We start from the raw sequence: 19439 nt of genomic DNA, 5'->3' as shown, positions 1-19439 counted from the left end.
CAGCAGAAATGATTGAAGATGCGACTAAGAAATTAGAAGGTACTTTAATCAATTGCTTTGAGGAACTGTGTCCACTCAGGCAAAGCAGACAGGGGAAAGCGGTTCCTTGGTGGAACCCTGAACTGTCGAAGCTTCGTGTGCGGTCCAGGAAACTTCTTAATAAGGCCTTGAAGACCAAAACAGAAGAGGACTGGGCCAATCATCGACTTACACAGAGAGAATATAAGAAAAAAGTACGGCAAGCCAAACTTGAATCCTATAGAAATTTCTGCAGTAACGTCGAAGAAATGAGGGAAACAGCGAGACTTTGTAAGGTCCTTCATTTAGACCGCTCAGTAAGGCTGGATTCCATTCGAAAACCTGATGGTTCATACACCATTTCCAAATCGGAAACGTTTAATGCTCTACTCGAAACCCACTTTCCGGGTAGTAGAACTCTCTCTGAAGTTGAGAGTGGCATGAACAACAACGGTGGCAACGGTGAAACCTCTAGGTACAGCTGGTATATTGCTAGTCGGATAGTGACAAGGGAATCGATAAGGTTTTCCTTATCTTCCTTTGAGAAGTTTAAGTCCCCTGGACCAGACGGAATATATCCAGCAATGCTTAAAAAAGGAGGAGACAGGCTGATTGAGGCCCTGAAAAGGATCTTCACAGCCTGTCTTGCATTTGGTTATATACCATCCCAATGGCGACGCGTAAGAGTAGTGTTTATTCCGAAACCAGGAAAAGATAACTATTCCCTAGCAAAAAGTTGTAGACCAATCAGTTTGACATCGTTCATGTCGAAAAGTCTGGAAGGAGTGGTGGAGAAACATATTCGAGTGGGGTATTGCCGAGAAGTCCACTTAGTAGAAATCAACACGCTTACCAGAGTGGAAAATCATGTGAATCAGCCTTACACGATCTTGTTAGCAAGCAAGGAGTTAATCAAGCCATTATAAAATGGATATACTCCATGCTCTCTGAGAGGCTGTTAACCGCTGGTGGGAGCGATGACGAGCAAATCACAGTCAGGGCCAAGCAAGGATGTCCCCAAGGGGGTGTTCTTTCTCCGCTGCTGTGGTGCTTCGTCGTAGACTCTCTATTAGTGGAGATGCAGGAACTCGGCTTTCACGTCCAAGCATATGCGGACGACGTCTGTGCGCTAACATCGGATAAATCCTTAAGGAGGCTTTGCACGAAAGTGCAGAGGATTCTTGACAAAATCGATGATTGGTGCATGAGACAAGGTCTTTCCGTTAATCCGAACAAAACAACTATAGTCTTGTTTACGAGAAAACGGAAATTGGATGGACTCAGTCTTCCAACACTGAAAGGTGTGACACTTGGTCTTTCCAACGAAGTTAAATATCTAGAAGTAATCTTGGATAAGAAGCTGACTTGGGAGACACACGTTTCACTGAAGGTGAATCGTGCATTGAAGATTTTTCAGCAATGCCGTAGAGCCTTTGGCAAAACTTGGGGTCTGAAACCTGCTGTGGTCCTATGGATATACACGGCACTTATCAGACCAATCATCACTTACGCTTCTGTGGTCTGGTGGCGACGGAGCATGGTTAAGTCCACAATCCGGGAACTATACAGGCTGCAAAGAAGTGTATGTTTATGCATCACGGGTGCCATGAGTACAATCTCTGGAGATGCCCTAAATGCTATGCTTGATTTGCTCCCACTGGATCTTAAGATACAACAGGAAGCAATAAAAGCAATGTGTAGACTCCATAAATATGGTTTCTGGCACGAAGATGGAACTTCGACACACAGAGAAATCTTTAAGTTGCTGTCGGAGCAGTATCCACTGTTTTTGGCACCTAAAGATGACCTGATACCCCCAGTTTCATTCGGAAGGAAATTTGATGTCAGATTTCCATTGCGTGAGCAATGGAGCAATCCAGGAGGCATGCAGGGAGGTTTGACGGATATTTTCTTTACCGATGGGTCCAAGACTGAAATAGGGTCTGGAGCCGGATGGTACTTAAACGATAGTAATAAGTATCACTACGCTATAGGGGGAATGGCAACTGTTTTCCAAACAGAAGTTTTTGCCATCCCAAAAGTAGCTGAATGGATAATCGAGAGGAGATGGAGCGGGAAACAGATTGGAGTCTTCAGTGACAGTCAGGCTGCATTGAAGGCCCTGGAGAACGCGAAGCAAACCTCAAAGATTGTTCAAGAATGTAAGAAGAAGCTTAATTCTGTCGCAAGACAAAACAGGCTTGTACTTATATGGGTTCCGGGACACTCCGGTGTTCAAGGAAACGAAATTGCCGACGAATTGGCCAACCGTGAATCAGCGGTGCCCCCACAGGGGCCAGAGCCAATAATCGGAATCAGTCCCGCAGGAATCAAGAACTGGATCAACGATTATGTAGGCAATCTACATAATGAGCGATGGTCCGGTCTAGAACGCTGCAGAACTGCGAAGTGTTTTGTGACAAGTCCGAACAGAAAACTGTCAAACTTTCTACTAAAACTTAGAAGGAAAGACATTCGGTTGATGGTCGGCATCATTACAGGACACAACCCATGGGGTCAGCATATGACCACCATTGGAATCATCGAGGATCCGGTATGCCTGTCATGTTTGGAGGAGGCGGATAGCACTGAGCACTTTCTCTGTGAGTGTCCTGCCTTTGCTAGAGCGCGACTACGAGTATTGGGTTCCGATGTCATGGGAATGAGTAATATTCGTTCTCTCAAACTGGAGGATATTTACAGATTTGCCAAAGAATCTGGAAAATTCTCACAGGACTAACTATCTCTATCTCTGTCTCTATTCTTTCCTATCTCTTTCTATGATACTTTTCTCCCTTCCTCCTTGACTATCCTCCCCCTTTCCAGAGCTTTAAATACAATGGGCTTTTTAGCCTGAGTGTTTTAGGAGCCACCAAATCTCCTGGTGCTCCTTGGCTCGACCTTTTCAAACTCATTCAATTCATCATTACCGAAAACAGTCTCCCAACTGTGCTACGAATTTCGCACCATTGAATCCATTTTACTAAATTCAGTTCCATTTTTAGAAAATCGAAAAGACGTGCAAAAGTAGAATAGTTTTTAAATTAAATAATTTTTTTGTGTTCAAAAAATCAATTCAGTAAACTTATTCAAATGATCCTCCAAAAATACAAAATGGAACAATAACATTTTAAGTATCTTTTCCAAATGAAACTACCCATGCACGATAAGAAGTATTCGTTCTTGTCCAAATCAAATTGGATAATAAGAAGTAGTACTCATTCAGCTAAGATGCCTGTGGCATCAGAAACTTCACTCTTACTCAAACTTGGATATTTACAGCAATTTCAAACACACAATATCACTACCTGGTATTGCTGTACTTGTCGGACATCTAGTGCGTAGTTCATCTTCAAGACCCATAGTTGTGCAGCTGAAAATGAGGGTCAAGACAACAATCAAATAACCATTTGGGTATTTTTTTATGAATTTCTTTTACTAAGAAACTGCTTTATCAACTAAAAATGTCTCTTACAGATAAATTAATTCACACAATCAAAACAACATTTTGTATGTGTTCGAATATTAAAATGACGTATAAATTTTGATTCCCCAAATCGTTGGTGGGTGTCCCTCTTAATACTTTTCAATCAGCCTATATTTTGCTACAGAATGTCCACTGGTAACTGAGGGCTTGCAAATAACGGCTTGGAAATCTTTAGAAATACTATAAATTGTTATTAGGCCGCAAAAATTACAAAATTGTAACTCACGATTGCCTATTGAAGATATTTCGGTGGATTTTATCTACTTTGCGAATTTACTTCCCTCTTTCGTAATAGTCAATAAATTCAAACTAAAAGTCTCCTCCAACCACAGGATTGTTAGTTTACGAAAGAAAATGCCAATTTCATTGAATGAATAGCTTACTGAATAAGTGCACACATACATACATACTCGCATAAACCAGAATGTACAGAACAACGTTCAACATTTTATCGTTCCAGGGGCAGGCTGAAAGTAAAAAGCATATGAAGAAACATGGCGGCAGCACTACTGGCACAACTGGCACTGGGATGGGCATTATCGAGACCAAAGGCACTGCGATGTCCTTCGGCTTTCGCAAGAAACTCAATACAACGCCAAAGAAGCTCAAGAAATTGCTGGAAGCCAGCGTTGGCGGTGTGACTGGCGGTGACGCAAAAAAGAAACAAGACAAGTGTAATAATATAACAACAACAACTTCACGCGATGGTAATTCTTCAGGCGAGGATAATGAAAAAACGGGAACTCAGCAGGATGACGGTGGCAATGGGCAGCCGTTATTGGGCGAAGAACATCAGGACGACAATGGCAATGCAGGTTAGTGCAATGACTTGCTGAGGCATAAAATGCATGCATACATACATTCGTGCAAGTAGATGTAGGTACCCTAAGTTCAATACAGTTCATACAGAACAAATCGGGCGAAAAATGATTAATTTTGTACAACAGGTATTTGGGTGCGACAAACACCAACACACCTCCTAAAAAGTAGCAAAATTTGCATGCGCTCACACACACATACATATTTACGTACTCAACGCAAATATCAAACTTTGTTGTCTTTCTACACTACTTTATATAAATAGAACTTTTCTCCCCCTGCACTTCTTTTATGTGTACGAGTATTATGAATGTCTGACATGCCAAAAACTTGCTCTTCTTTGTCTTCTTGTCTTCCTTCTCCACCTATGTATGCTCACTACCGCCACTCATCAAATGAAGAGCTTCTGTCGAAAGTACATTTTGAGAAAATGGGCGCGGCGGCCGCAACGACACAGCGATCTAATCAAAGTACAGGGACCACAGGTGGCGGCCAAGCTACCAACCTCCCTGGAGTCGCTTCGCGTTTCGGTTACCGCGGTTCAAATATTGCGCGTCCGGCATCAGCTGGCCTAACACAGCGCTATCAAATGGACATGCAGGAAAATGCAGAAAACAACAATAACTATGGCAACATCAATCGAATTGTTGGTGACGTGGACGTGAATGGACAACGAAAGCCGCTTGTGAGCAACTGTAAGTGGGCGAAGCATTGCAAAAGCGCTAAAAATATAAAATTACAAAAAATGGCATGTGAGTGGATAAAAGTGTTTGGGTAAGAGGGTTGCGATGTGCTACGTGGACAAGACGTAATGTGAGTAGGCGAAACATTGCCAGACATTCAAGTGCGCAATAATGATAATTTAATTGCCTAATAAAAGGAGACTTAGCTCGTAAAACAGGTAGAAAAAAGAAAAGTGACTTATCAAGCTATTGGTAATCTTTGGAAAATTGTTGGTGAAGTTTTTTTCCACGAAAAAAATTTAATGAAAATATTTTTTACCTGTATCCAATCAAGAAATAGGATCGTTATACCCTTAACAATGTTTATGCGTATCTATTTAACGTACACACCCTTTTCAAGTGTTTGGCCGCGTTTCTCCTCCTACTTGTGGTCTGCGTCTTAATATTTTTTCTATAAATTTGGGTCAACAGTTTTATACGTCCTCCGAGCGGTCGATGGCTTTTTTATGCGGAGCTTTTTCGTGGCAGAAGTACACTGAGATGTTTCATGCCTGGGGTTTCGAACCCTGGCGCTCTCGAAGAGTAGTCACGCACCAGCCGATTCGGCTATGGCGCCGCCATCTTAACATAATTTACCTTATTCATAAAAATAAGCTTAATTTTCTGAGTATTACCGAGGATTACACTCAAAAATTAGCCTAGTAACAGCTATCGACTTTTATTATTCAACACAATACTAAAAACCGAGCTTGAGCTAAAGTTCAATTTTTTTACATTAGCTGAAAATTTTTTTTTTTTTTCAGCGGCTTCTCAACTCATGTTGATTTTTTTCTTGTAACGATGCATGGAGATAAAACCTTTTATACAAATTCTGCTATGAAGTAGGCTGAGAGATTCCTAATTTTTGCGAATGTCATGTGGAATCAACTAATTTGCCTCACATTGAGCTGAAGCTATGATATGTTTCTTACTTCCAGCAGTGCATTGTCTAAGAGAAATATTCGAAAAAAACATGTTGACTCGAATTTTCCCACTTTAGTTTGTATAGGTTGCCTTAAGGGACGATTAAAGTGACCGAAGTAAACAATTTAAAGTTTCGACCTGCACCGGATAAGGAAAATCGGTAATATTCATTATTGACTACTCAAATTTGCCCGTCTCTGATCTGTTGGCTGTAAAAAGTTAACTGCTTCAGCTCTCGAATATATCGAATGTGGGCACACATCCACAGCGTAAAAACGCGGGATCGTAAATACCTACCAATCGGTGAATCTCGGATTGGTTGATCGCTGTGAACATGAGAAATTAAATGAAAACTAATAGTTCTTTTTTTTGTACCTCCGTATGTAATTCCACCACTGCATTTCTGTTACGAAAGAGCTTTTTATGAAAATAATTTGGCATTCGGAGACGATATAAAATTCTTCTTCTGCTCTTAGTACATCAGCAAGTTGCAAAATCCATTTATTTATATATTCTATATTTATTTTATATTTTATTAAAAATATATTTATTTATCTAACCACTGAATTTTTTTTCAATCTTCTCGGGAGCATGGTTCATCGACAAGTCTCAGTCTTGCGTTGGTTCCGCTCATCTGTTTTGATTTCTGACAGGATAGGTGATTAACCTGCCGCTATCAGTCCTAAGTAGTCGGAATGTCCACTTGTCGTTGCTTAGGAAAAACGTCTTCTTACTGCTTGGAGCGCAATCTGTGTTTCACATTTTTCTGGCAGAAGGATTTCACAGATGGTTGAGGATTTCGCTAAATTTCGCGTGTCTGCGCTATTAGCGCAGTCGCCCGCATCCTCCTTCTGTCGCCACTGATGCACTGTGTGACTGTGCTTTTTTCTTTGTTTTTTGTTTGTTTTAGCAGACACAATGCAAATAATGCGTAGGCTATTGTGCGAGAGTAAGGATGGAAAGGATACGTTTTTCGAACCCACTACCACTTACGCTAGACTACCGAGGCCATTGAATACCATACAATAATTCTTATATTGAGGCTAGAATATATTTATATATTTGAAACATAGATAGGAGTCAGAAAACTAATTCTAAAGAAGTTTCAAAGAATTCCTGCATTGCTTTGTTGAAAATAAAAAATCTAACACGACTTCTTTTGAGATTCTAGTGAACTTAATTAAGGCTCTGTTGGAGCATCTTGAGCATTTTGTGAATCTCCTAAGCTGCATATATAAATAAGCTATCAGTAACTAAAAAATTTGGTAGGAATATTCAAGAAAATTATAAGAAAAGCACAGAATAATCATCGAAGACAAATACAGGATTTCAATTTTACTCTGTAAGGGTTTAAAATTATTAACCCTTATTAACACACACCCGGGTACAAATGTATCCACTTCAACTTTGAAGTATTGTAACTTTTGAACCGCTATACCTGTATACCGCTAACTTCGGATTTAGGAAGATTATTTAGTTTTGAGTTCAAATTCAAAATGTGAACCAGATCGGACCATTGGTTCAGGAGCTACAGCCTTCCAAAGACATTATATACGTAAACACACACCCGGGATACGTTTGTACCCCAATAGTAAAAATCCTCATAATAATCAAAAAAAAAAACCATTTTTATATTATTTTTTTATTTGAAAAATTAAAAATATTCATTTCACACATTATATTATTGACTTTTATTATAAAAATTATAAAAATGCATCTTATATCTAAGGAAAATCGCATTGGCATCTTACATTTGGCGCACAGCTTTCTGGTTTTTCTACGGCGTTTTTCCACTTGTGCGTAACATAAATAGCAAGATCCGGACACAGGTTTTGGCGTGCGCGCTGCGGCAGATGTTGATGCTGCTGTTGACACCATTGATTCCAGCGGTCGGTTGAAATATGCTTCAATAGCAATTTTAGTCGAAAAATTTCGCGTCACTTGACGATTTACGGCTCTGGCTTCAATAATAGGCATACACAATGCTTCAGCCAAGCTGCGCAGGATCTGCTTACGCTTGTTGTTTGTTCTCCAAGGCAACATAGGGTTATTCAAATCGTAGACAATGTAGGCTGCAAGAGCTGTAATGTCCAACATGTTGAAGAACATCGCTAGTGGCCATCGTTTTGTTTGTCTTTGTGTTGGATATTCCGCAAACATTTGGTCCATTCGATCAACACCACCTGTGGTACGATTATAATATTCAATTATTTCAGGTTTCCCACTGTCAGCTATTTCAGCATCATTATGCATGGTCGAAAGCAAAATTACTGCTTTATTTTTTTTGGGAACATAAGAGCACATTGTCACATTATTTTTGAAGCCAAATGTCGTTGAACCAATTGTCCTGTTTTTGTTCTGCTTCATTTCTTGAGGAATATATGATTTGTTTTTGCGCAAAGTTCCAACGATCGTGAGTTTCCAGGTGAGAAGCAGTTCTGCAACTGGCAAGGTCGTAAAAAAATTGTCCATTGTAATGTTTCGGCCACTTCCTTGGTATTTGGCAGACAAATCCTTCACCACGCGTTCCCCTTGGTTCGTTTCCCTACCAGTTTCTGCTTGGCCAGTATATATTTGTCCATGCAGTGGATATGCATTTGTGGCATCGCAAATCCACCAAACCTTGACACCATATTTAGCAGGTTTTGACGGTATGTACTGCGTAAACCGTGTGCGTCCACGGTAAGGAGATAATTGTTCATCAATCGTCAAGCATGAGCTGGGCTTGTAATGTGCAGCAAGATTATTTTTCATCATCGTCCACAACTCACTGATCGGTGCTGCTTTATCAGTTAGTAAGCGTGTTGCACGAGTGTTTTCTTAGGAACCGCAATATCGAACAGAAACGGTTGACTCCCATTGTGGCGCGATATAAAGGATAGTTTTTGACGCTCCATAAATCTCGAACATGTTGCTATGGTTCGCACCAGTCGTATATTAATAAGTATGCCAAAAAATGCATACAGCTCTGTTATTGACACAGGCGTCCATGACTTAGGAGTTGTGTTTGGATGCGCATTGTTGTAAGCATTATAAGTTTCTTTTGCTAACTTATTTGTGTGGCGCATAATTATATCATCCATTTCAACGTTCATGAAACATTTGAATGTTTGCTCTATTGCCAACAGTGCATCTAGCTGGTCCAGAACGTTCTCTTATAATATTTTGTCTGAGTACCTGACGACTTACATTTGGTTCTTTCATCCATAATTCATTATTTTCTTCTACTTCTTCTTCTTCATCGTCTTCTTCGTCATCCTCATAGTCCGCATAATCAGGTAATACTTCTGCGGCACTTTGCGAAACTTCAGCATCGTCATCAGCAATTTCAATGTCATTGAATTGAATTTCTTCTTCATCTTCTGAGTCAAAGTCATAGGGAGCGTCATCGTCACAAATTTCATCAAATAAAGATTGTATATATGATTCTCGCTGTTCCTCAGTTAGCCGCATAATAAAAAAAATTAGTATATGTTTACATTGTTGCTTATTTTACATTTTTTACCTTCTATATGCTGCACTTGATAAATATTCGTTTCTTCTTGAAATCATTTCGTATCCAGTTATTTATAGTTTCAGTTATAGTTATTTTCACTTATATTTTCACTTCTTACACTTTTGAGCACCAAAACAATAATGAAAATATCAACAGGCAGCATTTATAACAACACCTCGTGTGAAAACAACCCTTGCAGCTGCATATAAAATACAAAAACCAGTTATAGCAGTGTATTTGCTACCTACGTACCCATAGCTTGCGCGACCTTTTTGCACATATCTTTTGAACCAGGTAGAATATTTCAATGAAATAAAAACCAAAATGTGTATTCGTTGTTACTCTACAAGAATATTATTATAAATTATATTATTTTGTTTTGCATTTATCAGGACAACAACAAAAACAAAAATCCACTGTTGCATGTCCTGACTTTATTTGCCCATATCGCTGGAACCAGTAGGAATATTCGAATGAAACAAAAGACAAAATACTTGTTATATATTAACATATACATTTAAAAAAAATCATAGAAATCGGTTGAATAAGCATTAAAAAAACCGCAAAATAAGGTCCCGGGTACAAACGTATCCCGGGTGTGTGTTTACGTGGTATTTTCTGGGGGTGTGTTTTAGGGTTAATAGGCGTTAATGGGATCTGAATGGTCGGGATTACCCAGTGCAAAGTGTAATCGTCATCTTCTTTTTCATTCCTGAGTTGAACAAAGCGCGTCAGTGGCTTCTTTCTCACGCTCACCGGCGACACTTGGACACACCAAGTGAGGCCAAGTCCCTCGCTACCTGATATTTCGAACCCAAAGAAAGCTTTCAATTTCTCCTGCCACCTCCAGCCAGTACCATATCGAATACTTTCAGGGCTGTACCGGTTGTATTCATACGAATGACATGATCCAGTCAGTGGAGCAGCAGGTCCTTCATTCGCTGCTCTGTGTCTATGTCGCTATAAAACTCATACAGCTCATCACTCGATCGCCTGCAATATTCAGCGTTACCAACGTGTAAAGATCCAAAAATCTTTCGCAGAATCTTCCTCTCAAACACTCCCAGGGACCCCTGATTCTTCGGTGTCATATAAATCTTAGTTTTTGTTGCAAATAGAGGGCTTTACTACTCAATTTGCTACTTAGTCGACAGTAGCACAATCATAAGAATACTTTCTGCATTATCTGGAACCTAGCCACATTACATGCTTCGTATGGGAGATTAACAAGGAAACAAGAAACTAACAAAGTATGAAAGATAGCAAGATATGTATAATACATTAGAGTGTGACGTCCATATATGATACAGTTTATAACACAGCCGTGGTTAGGGATGATATTTTCGTGACGCTAAAATCCTCTTAAAATTAGCCTTCAAACTCAGGGCACGAATTCATCGTGGTACCATTGAATGGAATGAGGGGAAAACAGGGATAAGAGCATGGGTAATATTCGCTTTGTAGAGATGAAAAAGTTCGGCGGATATTCTTTCAATGTATCTCAGCAAAGAAATCTATGGAGAGATGCCTCAATCTTAGTGAAGATAAGGTTCAAAGTAATGTCAATTCTCAATGGATGCTTAATGGATAATACCCGATTAGAACACCCACCACAATCGGGCTTTGGGAGTTCCCTCGATCGCCAAAAATGTTTAAGTTTAAACTGACTACTAAAATAAAAGAATAATGAAATTGTAAGTCTACTCAAATTACAAACGTACATCTAACTAAGTTAAAACATGGAGTTCTATAGTGGAGCAAATTTTTCTTTAAAATCGAGAAATCTTTCATGAAAGTGGCAGATATCATTCAAATCACGAAGTGACAATCAATGTTGCCCTTAAGAACATTGAAAACTAAGGAAAAAACTGGTATTGATAATTTACTTTCAAAACACTTGAAGTTAATATAAGTAATTGCAAACGGGACGAGATAGATGGCACAGGATCAGTAAACTTGAATGGTCTTCGCATAAATTAAGGAGACAAACTTGAACACGCTCAATTTTGATTTTGTTTGTGACATAAGATGAAATACATCTAAGTACTTCATAATAATCGTCTATCAAAAATATAGTTAAATCCTTGGACTCTTTGAGGGATGCTTCCGAAAAACGAAGTATTCTTGCCCAGCGCTCCCGAAGTTGACACGTAATTCCCCTTCCCTGGAAGCGACCACAACTCGCCAAGGGAGCCCCAATCCTCTCTTTCCACAGCTTCCTGCAATGCCTTTCTACTTTGAAACGTATATGAGTTTGTTTTCGAATGAGATCGAAAGGAAATCCTCTTCTTGCCTAGTCTGTAGTGCACCATTGAAGTGTTCGCGGTTTGGCTGTCGGAATGGATTTTTATCCCATTGAAAGTAACGCTCGAGAGCAGCCATTCAAATGCTACTTTAATAGAACCTATCGCTGCTTGGAACTCACCACAGTGATTTCTTAAACTAAACGTAAGCTTGATGTGGAGATTTCGCAGAGTACTCCTCCACCAACTTCTCCATCGGACTACTATTCATCCGTAAACACGTTCACCAAGCCTGGTACATGGTACATGCCGCTTACTTCTCTTTCGAGGGGATGTACTTATATATAGAGATGCACAGTTCATAAAAAAGATTGCCTGGGCTTTCATATTTCTTTTTTGTTTTTAAATTTTGTTGCGCATCCCAAGATATCGTTTGTGTGTGTGTGTATATGTCACTATCGACTTCTCATAAAGCAAAAATGTTTCTCGTGCTGTTTGCAAATCGATTAATTTTTAATTTCCTCACTTCGGCAACTGCCTCGTACACAAAGTGTATGCATTCACTTCGGTGTTATGGCGCGACAAGTCCGTGAACTCAATTAAAAAGCAATTGGCGGGTAATGGGGAGCGAACGCTCCGCAGAGTAGTACACCGGCAATGAGTTGTTCGCTTTTTTTTTTGCTACGCTGTGATTGTGTTGCAAGGTCTGCAGCAAGTATTGCGAATGTCACAAATCGTGCAGTGTGTTACTTTCAATTTAGGCTAAAGGCCAATATGAACAATTCAAAAGTCACAAAACAGCAAAATAACCAACAAGCCAAAAAGCGAATGCACAAAAGAAATAAGAAACGTGAATTGTAGCACTATTACATTTAAAATTTCCTTGCACACTCTTATTTATACACTAACAGATTTTTCGATTTTGCAGTGAAACGTCGCTCGAAAAGTGCACATGCCGGCCGGGCATTGACTTCAGGCGATGAGACTAGTGAGTCGGGTAGTGGTAGCGATGCTGCCGGCCGCCCAAAAATAACGCAACCCAAATCGATAACGTTCAATTTGAGTCAGAATAGCACAATCGAGTATCAGCGGCGACAGTTCTTCGAACAGCCAAGCACCTATGGCAGCTATGGTAGTGGACGCAACAGCGGCAGTAGTTGGACACATCAGCCAACGTACCAGTCGCAGCAGCATCAGTCGCGAAACGTCATCAACACGGGCATGCATACAAATGTTATGTGAGTATATAGTAAAGGCTCTGGTAATTAATTTTTTCAATCTCAAATTTTCCAATTACAGTGTGCGGCCCACACCACGGGCACCACCAGCCAGTTTCTCGAAATTCACCCTACACACAGTGAGTTTGCCCAAACCGGAATTCCCAGTGGCAATCAGTGTGGGCGTGACCACACCTACTACACCGGGCGGCGTTTACACACCTTCTCCCGTGATGACTAGCACAATGTCGGGGGCACGCGCTAAAGAAATCCAACAGCAGCACCCTTTAACTGTAGTAGCGTCCGCCAGCGTAACACACACAGCCGGCGGCCACATGGACCTCAAGACAGCTAAACAAATGGCTAATAATACGCGGCGTGGCTTCTCAGGTAGTCGTGAGATCTCAGCTGATTCAGGTATTGCCAGCATGGACATGGCATTAGATAGTTCTGTTTCGAGTGGTGGTGATGGTGGTAGCATCGCAGGTCGTAGAGCTTCGCCCAAACGTAGCCGCAGTCGTCCGCGTAATCTGCAAATGGTCATGAACGGGCGTCACAAATTTCAAGTACGCGATCTGGACGACCCATTATCGAGCGAGTCCAGTTCGATTGTGGAACCGCTAGCCTTGCCGAAGTTACCGAATGAGAATCAAACTGTACCGCTTCCACTCTGTGGTCTGGTACGCTCCGATACTGTATTAAGTCGAGAGAGCTATGAGCGAAATGGAGGAATTTTTGGCAATAGGAGTGAGGCTGGCGGCAATCAGGAGACGAAACAGATCGACGTGGGTAAGTTGAATCGACATGTTTTTTTGGAGGCAAAATCGTGCCGGTGAAAAGACACGAAGTATATGAAATTTTGTCGGAAATTGTCTAGTTTCAGAAGACAAATCGTAAAATATGGAGTAGTACATTAGTGTTTTTAAACGAAGTGCGGCGGGTTCGTTTCTTATTTTGGGAACGGTCGTCTATTGAAATATAAAATCAAACCTTTAATGGGTTAAAAATTTTGTTGTCATCTAATAGAAATATTAAAAAATTGGTATTTGGTAACAAAATTTGGCCCGGCTGGTCTGGGAGTATTCGTGCCATAATTTAGTTTCTTCTTGCCGAACTCCGTAAAGATTGGAAAAATTATATGTCAAACAATTTAGAGCTAAGTAACACATTCCAGTGATAGACTATCCGCGTTAATGGTTGGGAGGATCTAAGGATATGTAGGAATGGGATTAAACAAAAACATTCTTGGGTACCAAAATTGGTCTTTCTGATGGCCGTGACTAATCTAACCTAATCTAACCATACGAATCTTTGGTTTAGGTTTTTGAGATTTTGAACTTAAGTTTTATCAAAGCCACTTTGCTAGATATTCATTGGTCACTGTAGGCTTGAAGAAAACAAACGCCTGTAAATAATTCATGAACGTCTCTAAAAGTCGAATGATGAAAACACGATTGTGATCTAAACGAATACTCCATTCAAATGTTCCAATAGCTTCTAAAGGTACAGCTCAGTTTTTATCATGATAATGCACCAATTTTTTGTTCTCTCAAAAGCTTTTCGCTGATTAATTAAAAGGGGTAGTCGAAGTTGAGTAAAGATTAAGGAACAGCAGGTATACTCACCATTACCAGTCCAGAAAATAATTGAGAAATTAAGGGATCTCTTGGTGTAAACTAGGAAATTTATCTTTGTGAGACTAGGGAGCAAAAAAATAGTTAAAGAGCACCTCAAGGTTAAGCATACTTAGTTTTTCACTTTGTTTAGTAAAGCTCACTTTATAGGTTAGGTTAGAAAACGGTTCTAAATACACCAGTTTTATATTTTTAAAATAAATTTGAAATTTGTTTTCGAGGATTAGATTATTCGTTGTAAGTCTACTTCGAAGGTGCAGCAATAAAACTGAAAAATTTATATTTTGTGTTTTTTAGACCATTTCGATTTTATATCGAATCTTTGCTTTAGCATTTATAGTGGTTTCATTTTCTCACATATTTATACACATATTTGTAGTTCCCTAATAAATATATTTTTAATATTTGTATTATATTTCTAACTAAAAACAACATCGTCACACTACAGCCTCCGCCCAGTGTACCATAACGCGAAACTCCTCAGAGGAAAGTGAGTGCGTCGATGAAGAGAAACTCTACTTGGACCGCTCAACATCAGAGAAAGGGAAAAGAGTAAGTCACACCACAAAAATAAAAAATGAATAGAAAAATGGACCACTTCATTCAATAAAAGACTTTGTATTTCCAGTTTAAAGACATCAATACTTGTTCGAGCAAAACATCGTCCCCTGGCAGCTCCATAATGCTCTCCTGGTGCAATGCCGGGGAGTCACTTGCAGTGAAAGACTGCAGCAGTCTCAGTATTAGCAGCGAAGACAGCAACAAACTGCAAGAAGAGGGGCGTAAGGATAAGGATAAGGACACAGATACTGAGAAGTATGACAAGCAAAAAGCTATGAAAATGTCTGTCGATTTGAATGACGATGACATAAGTGGTATAGTTACAGACATGCAAGCCAGCACGCTATGTATGTACTTATAAATTAGGAATTGTAGTATAATTTTAGTACTATCACACTTTTCTTCTAAATTTCCAGCTTCTCTCACCGAAATCTTGCCAAATGGAACCAACTTGCCAACAACAACAGCACTCACTACGCTACTACGAATTAATGTGGACAGCTCAACTTTACCTGAGAGCCCCGAGATGGATATACCAGATCGTCCCAAATCATTTTACAATACGCTTAATGAAACGAAATTTGCCGAAATGGCTTTGGCTGGCAGCACTTATCTATTGGACGACGAAACCTCACCCACAGATAGTTTGGTGAGCAGCACGGAATCCGAGGAGGCGGCCAGCAAGCAGAAAAAACACAAAATAAACGAAGAATTACAAGAGAAGGACATCGATGAGATTTCACCCGAGCTGGAAATGGGTAGTCCCATTTCGCCAGGCACGCCCACACATGCATCACATTCGCTATCTCTGTCGGATTGTGGCAATTTGATTGACGATGAGATCGCCGATCAACCGGCTTTGCTGTTTAACAGCGAGGCGCATGATTTAGTTGATAGTTTAACATCGCACAAAGATAAGACAGATACGCCAACGCTCATGGAAAATACAGGTTCACTGCGTTCGTTGAAAAGTCTATCGAAGGCACGAACCGCACTCCAGCAAGCGATCGAATTGAGTTTACGCACACCACTCTCACTGCGCAAAGCGGTAATGGAGCGTGCCGAGTCGCTCGATACACTCTCACCATGTGAATCGATTTGTTCGGATGATCTGATGATGGATTTTGATATGCAGAGCAGCGTGGACTCGCTCGATCGGTAGGTGGAATATGTAGCGATAAATTTGAAATTGTGCGTGTACGTTATTTAAAAATTGTACTTTTTAATTTTTATTTTCAAAAATCAAGTTCTGTAAAAAGTCGAAGCGGCTCAGATTTGCATAAAATTGGCGAAAATGAATTATTTTCAGAGCTGGATCGCAAAGGCAGTGATGTGATGAAAGAACTGAACTCTATTTTACGTTTGCATACCAATAGAAACTCCGACAAGGATTCGGCTATGTGAGTACATTTAAATGATAAATTTATTAATTCTACATAGTATATTACACACTCGATTCTTATATTATAAATTGCAATATAATCTGACTATTAATGGAATATCCAGGTATAGTCAAATCTGCTTCAAATATTCTTCAAATCAAATTCCCTTATATGTGTCAGCGAAATTTCTGTGTACTTATGCATGTGGCGCACACGCTGTTTGAAGAAAGTTCAAACTACATAAATCAAAAGTTTTGGATTTTTATGCCAAACGTAAACTCATCTGAAGAACTTTGTTATATCGCTCCGTCACAAACCCAGCATTCAAACCGACTAGTACTGAAGTGCCTTACTACTAAAAACTTCAATGCAAATGTCAATTGTCAACCTCGCATCAGCATTTTGTTAGCTAGTATATGAAAAAATTCAGTTAATTGACTTCATCGACGTTTATATTTGCCTAAATGCCATTTTGTGTATCCTCAACATTTCAATTGTTTTTCTCAGTAATAGGTTAAAATTTGTTCCTAAAATTTTATTTAAACAAATATGCAAAAATTAACACCAGCTCTTATTTTAGGCTGTTCAAAAAAGTGCATAGTCTTGATTATTAACTCATTAAATGAAAATTACTTACAAAGAGCAGCATAGTAAATGCAAAACTTTGAATTAATTTTCCTTGATTTTTTTTTGTATTACGACAAACGAGCAAATGAGTCAGAATTTTGCAACTGGTTCAATTATAGTGACTATGATGTGATATCGTGCCAGCATCTGCTATTAAATTCAAACTCTTGAATGTTTATTGGTAGTTTAGTTTTTCACTGTTCAGAAAACTAATTGATACACTGATACGTATTCACACAAATACTTGAAGGATTGCCTTCAGCCGGTTGGGCCGTGACCCATACAAATACTTTCCCATAAAAATAGCCAATAGCCAACTTAACTTCATTCCTAAAATTTTTATTCTTTACATGACAACTAATAAGTTTTTTTAATACTTGTAAACGAGCTAACACTAAATGTCCTCTTGCCTGATTGTAGGGTTGCCAGAGTGCTTAGTCTAAGCTTCTCAATTTAGCAACATCTGCTTTGAACCATTTGGACTGGTCGATGAACCTGTTTAGGTTATTTATAGATCACTTGTCTAGTCTACATGCCTACCCGTCCCCCACGTCCCCCACGTCCTCGTCAATGATCGTTTGTACTTATTGAATAAATTCTGCAGTACGGGCAATGTCAGGTCGTCTTAATAAAACTCACGAAAACTATGTATTAGTATTTCCCCCCACCTCAGTTAGACCTGAAATTGTGATGATCGAACCAAACTCACATCTATTTTTTATATGTTAAGACTAAATTTCAGTCTGTCCATATAATTTTACAATAACAGCCAGCTAGAATTAAATTTTTTTTAAAATGTGCAATGGAATTCAGTACTGCCTTTTTTGTATTAGTTTAATTTTAAGTGCCTTTTAAAACAAAATAACTCTTTTAAAGAATAGTTGCCGCCGTAGTATCTTTCCCACGTAGCTAGCAACTTTTGACTTCTTTACAGGCATTTAAGACAGTCTTAAAAACGTCATTGGGCGTAAAAATTTCGGTCTTAATTTTGAACCTTCTGTCAGGAATATCCAATTTGTACATTTATTTCACAATGAATTAGTTCATATTTTAACATTCACGGTAATTGTTCTATCAAAATTTCATTTTTCAGGAATGTCCAAATTGATCAGAATGAATAGTTTCACCACATGAACTGACTACCGTTCTGCTTCAACGTCAACCAGCGAATGCCCTTATTGCTCTCACAAGCAAACTGTCGGTGACACTTCTTTCTCTGGTCGCTAGCTCTCTGACGAAAAATTCTATGTGAAAGCTACAACAAATTTATCGAGCAAGATTCGCCGCTATCGAATTCTCACAAACATATAATTTCTCTTACTTTTGTTTGTTCTCTTCGTTTATTTTGTATTGCGAAGAAAGCTGACGTCAGAGTAAAGTAATTGTTCTTTAATGGCACCACCTTCAGTACTCAATTCGCCTTGGTTGTACCTCATAAAACTGGCATGGCTCACAGTTTTACAATCAAATGTAGTTTTAGGCAGGTCTATTCCAGCGCTGCGAAGATATATTTATTTATACCAGTAGCTCCATATATTCGGCACTTGCTAACGCTAGGCTTCATATCAGCCTAGCCAAATCTAAATAAGTTTCTAAGTGCATTGTTTCGAAACAATTTATTTTCCTTTTTTATAACATTTATGCCAGTTTAATTCATTTTCTATCTCCGATTTTGTTATTCGAAACAGCCAACATTCTTTGGTGATTCGTTGGCGCAAAGGGATATCCCTTACATATATCAGAATATGTAAATGCATGCATTTATGTGTGTGTGGGTATTTCTAGGCATAGCTAAATGCTCTAGCGTTTCTGTGATTTTTGTCTTAGCGTATTTCGGTTTAGTTTTACGGAATTAGGTATCTGCTGGTGTGGTAAAAATCGATACTAAAGGCACGTGTCAACTGGCGCTTTGCCAACTGCTTTGAAGTTTATTAAGCCAGCAACCACTAAGTGCATAGACATGTTCCGCCACACACATTTCTTATATGCACATTTTATTTATAGGTACATATAGGGTTTTTTAATAGGTGCGCTTCAACTTTTTTCCGATAGGGAGGGCGAACGACGCAATATTTTTTATTTTTCGCTTGTCATTTGTAAATTTCATTAGTATACATTTCATCATGGAACGCTACACACTTGAGCATCGATTGCAAATCGTGCAAATTTTTTGTGAAAATAATCGTTCTGCTACTTTAAGAGCATTTCGGCCATTTTACGGTCCATTTAACAAGCCGTCCCGTTTTGTGGTTATGTGAAGTCATTGGTCTACAGTAACAAGCCGGCGACGATTTGTGAGCTCAGAGCCA

The 19439-nt window shown here is 39.3% G+C and overlaps 1 protein-coding gene across 1 annotated transcript in view; it reads left to right on the top strand.

Annotated features, from left to right (window-relative positions):
* The window catches only part of LOC129240584 (uncharacterized), a 122433-nt gene that overhangs the window by 16261 nt on the left and 86733 nt on the right, over positions 1 to 19439 (top strand). The window contains exons 2-9 of the mRNA XM_054876486.1: positions 3966 to 4320; positions 4726 to 5019; positions 12638 to 12947; positions 13009 to 13715; positions 15009 to 15112; positions 15189 to 15468; positions 15538 to 16279; positions 16369 to 16521. Of these exons, the coding sequence (XP_054732461.1) occupies positions 3966 to 4320; positions 4726 to 5019; positions 12638 to 12947; positions 13009 to 13715; positions 15009 to 15112; positions 15189 to 15468; positions 15538 to 16279; positions 16369 to 16521 (2945 nt within the window). The remainder of the gene's footprint in view (positions 1 to 3965; positions 4321 to 4725; positions 5020 to 12637; positions 12948 to 13008; positions 13716 to 15008; positions 15113 to 15188; positions 15469 to 15537; positions 16280 to 16368; positions 16522 to 19439) is intronic.

The sequence above is a fragment of the Anastrepha obliqua genome, chromosome 3, assembly GCF_027943255.1.
Source record: "Anastrepha obliqua isolate idAnaObli1 chromosome 3, idAnaObli1_1.0, whole genome shotgun sequence".
Lineage (NCBI taxonomy): Eukaryota > Metazoa > Arthropoda > Insecta > Diptera > Tephritidae > Anastrepha > Anastrepha obliqua.
Note: the sequence above shows the minus strand (reverse complement) of the source record. Positions and strands in the feature narration are given on the sequence as shown.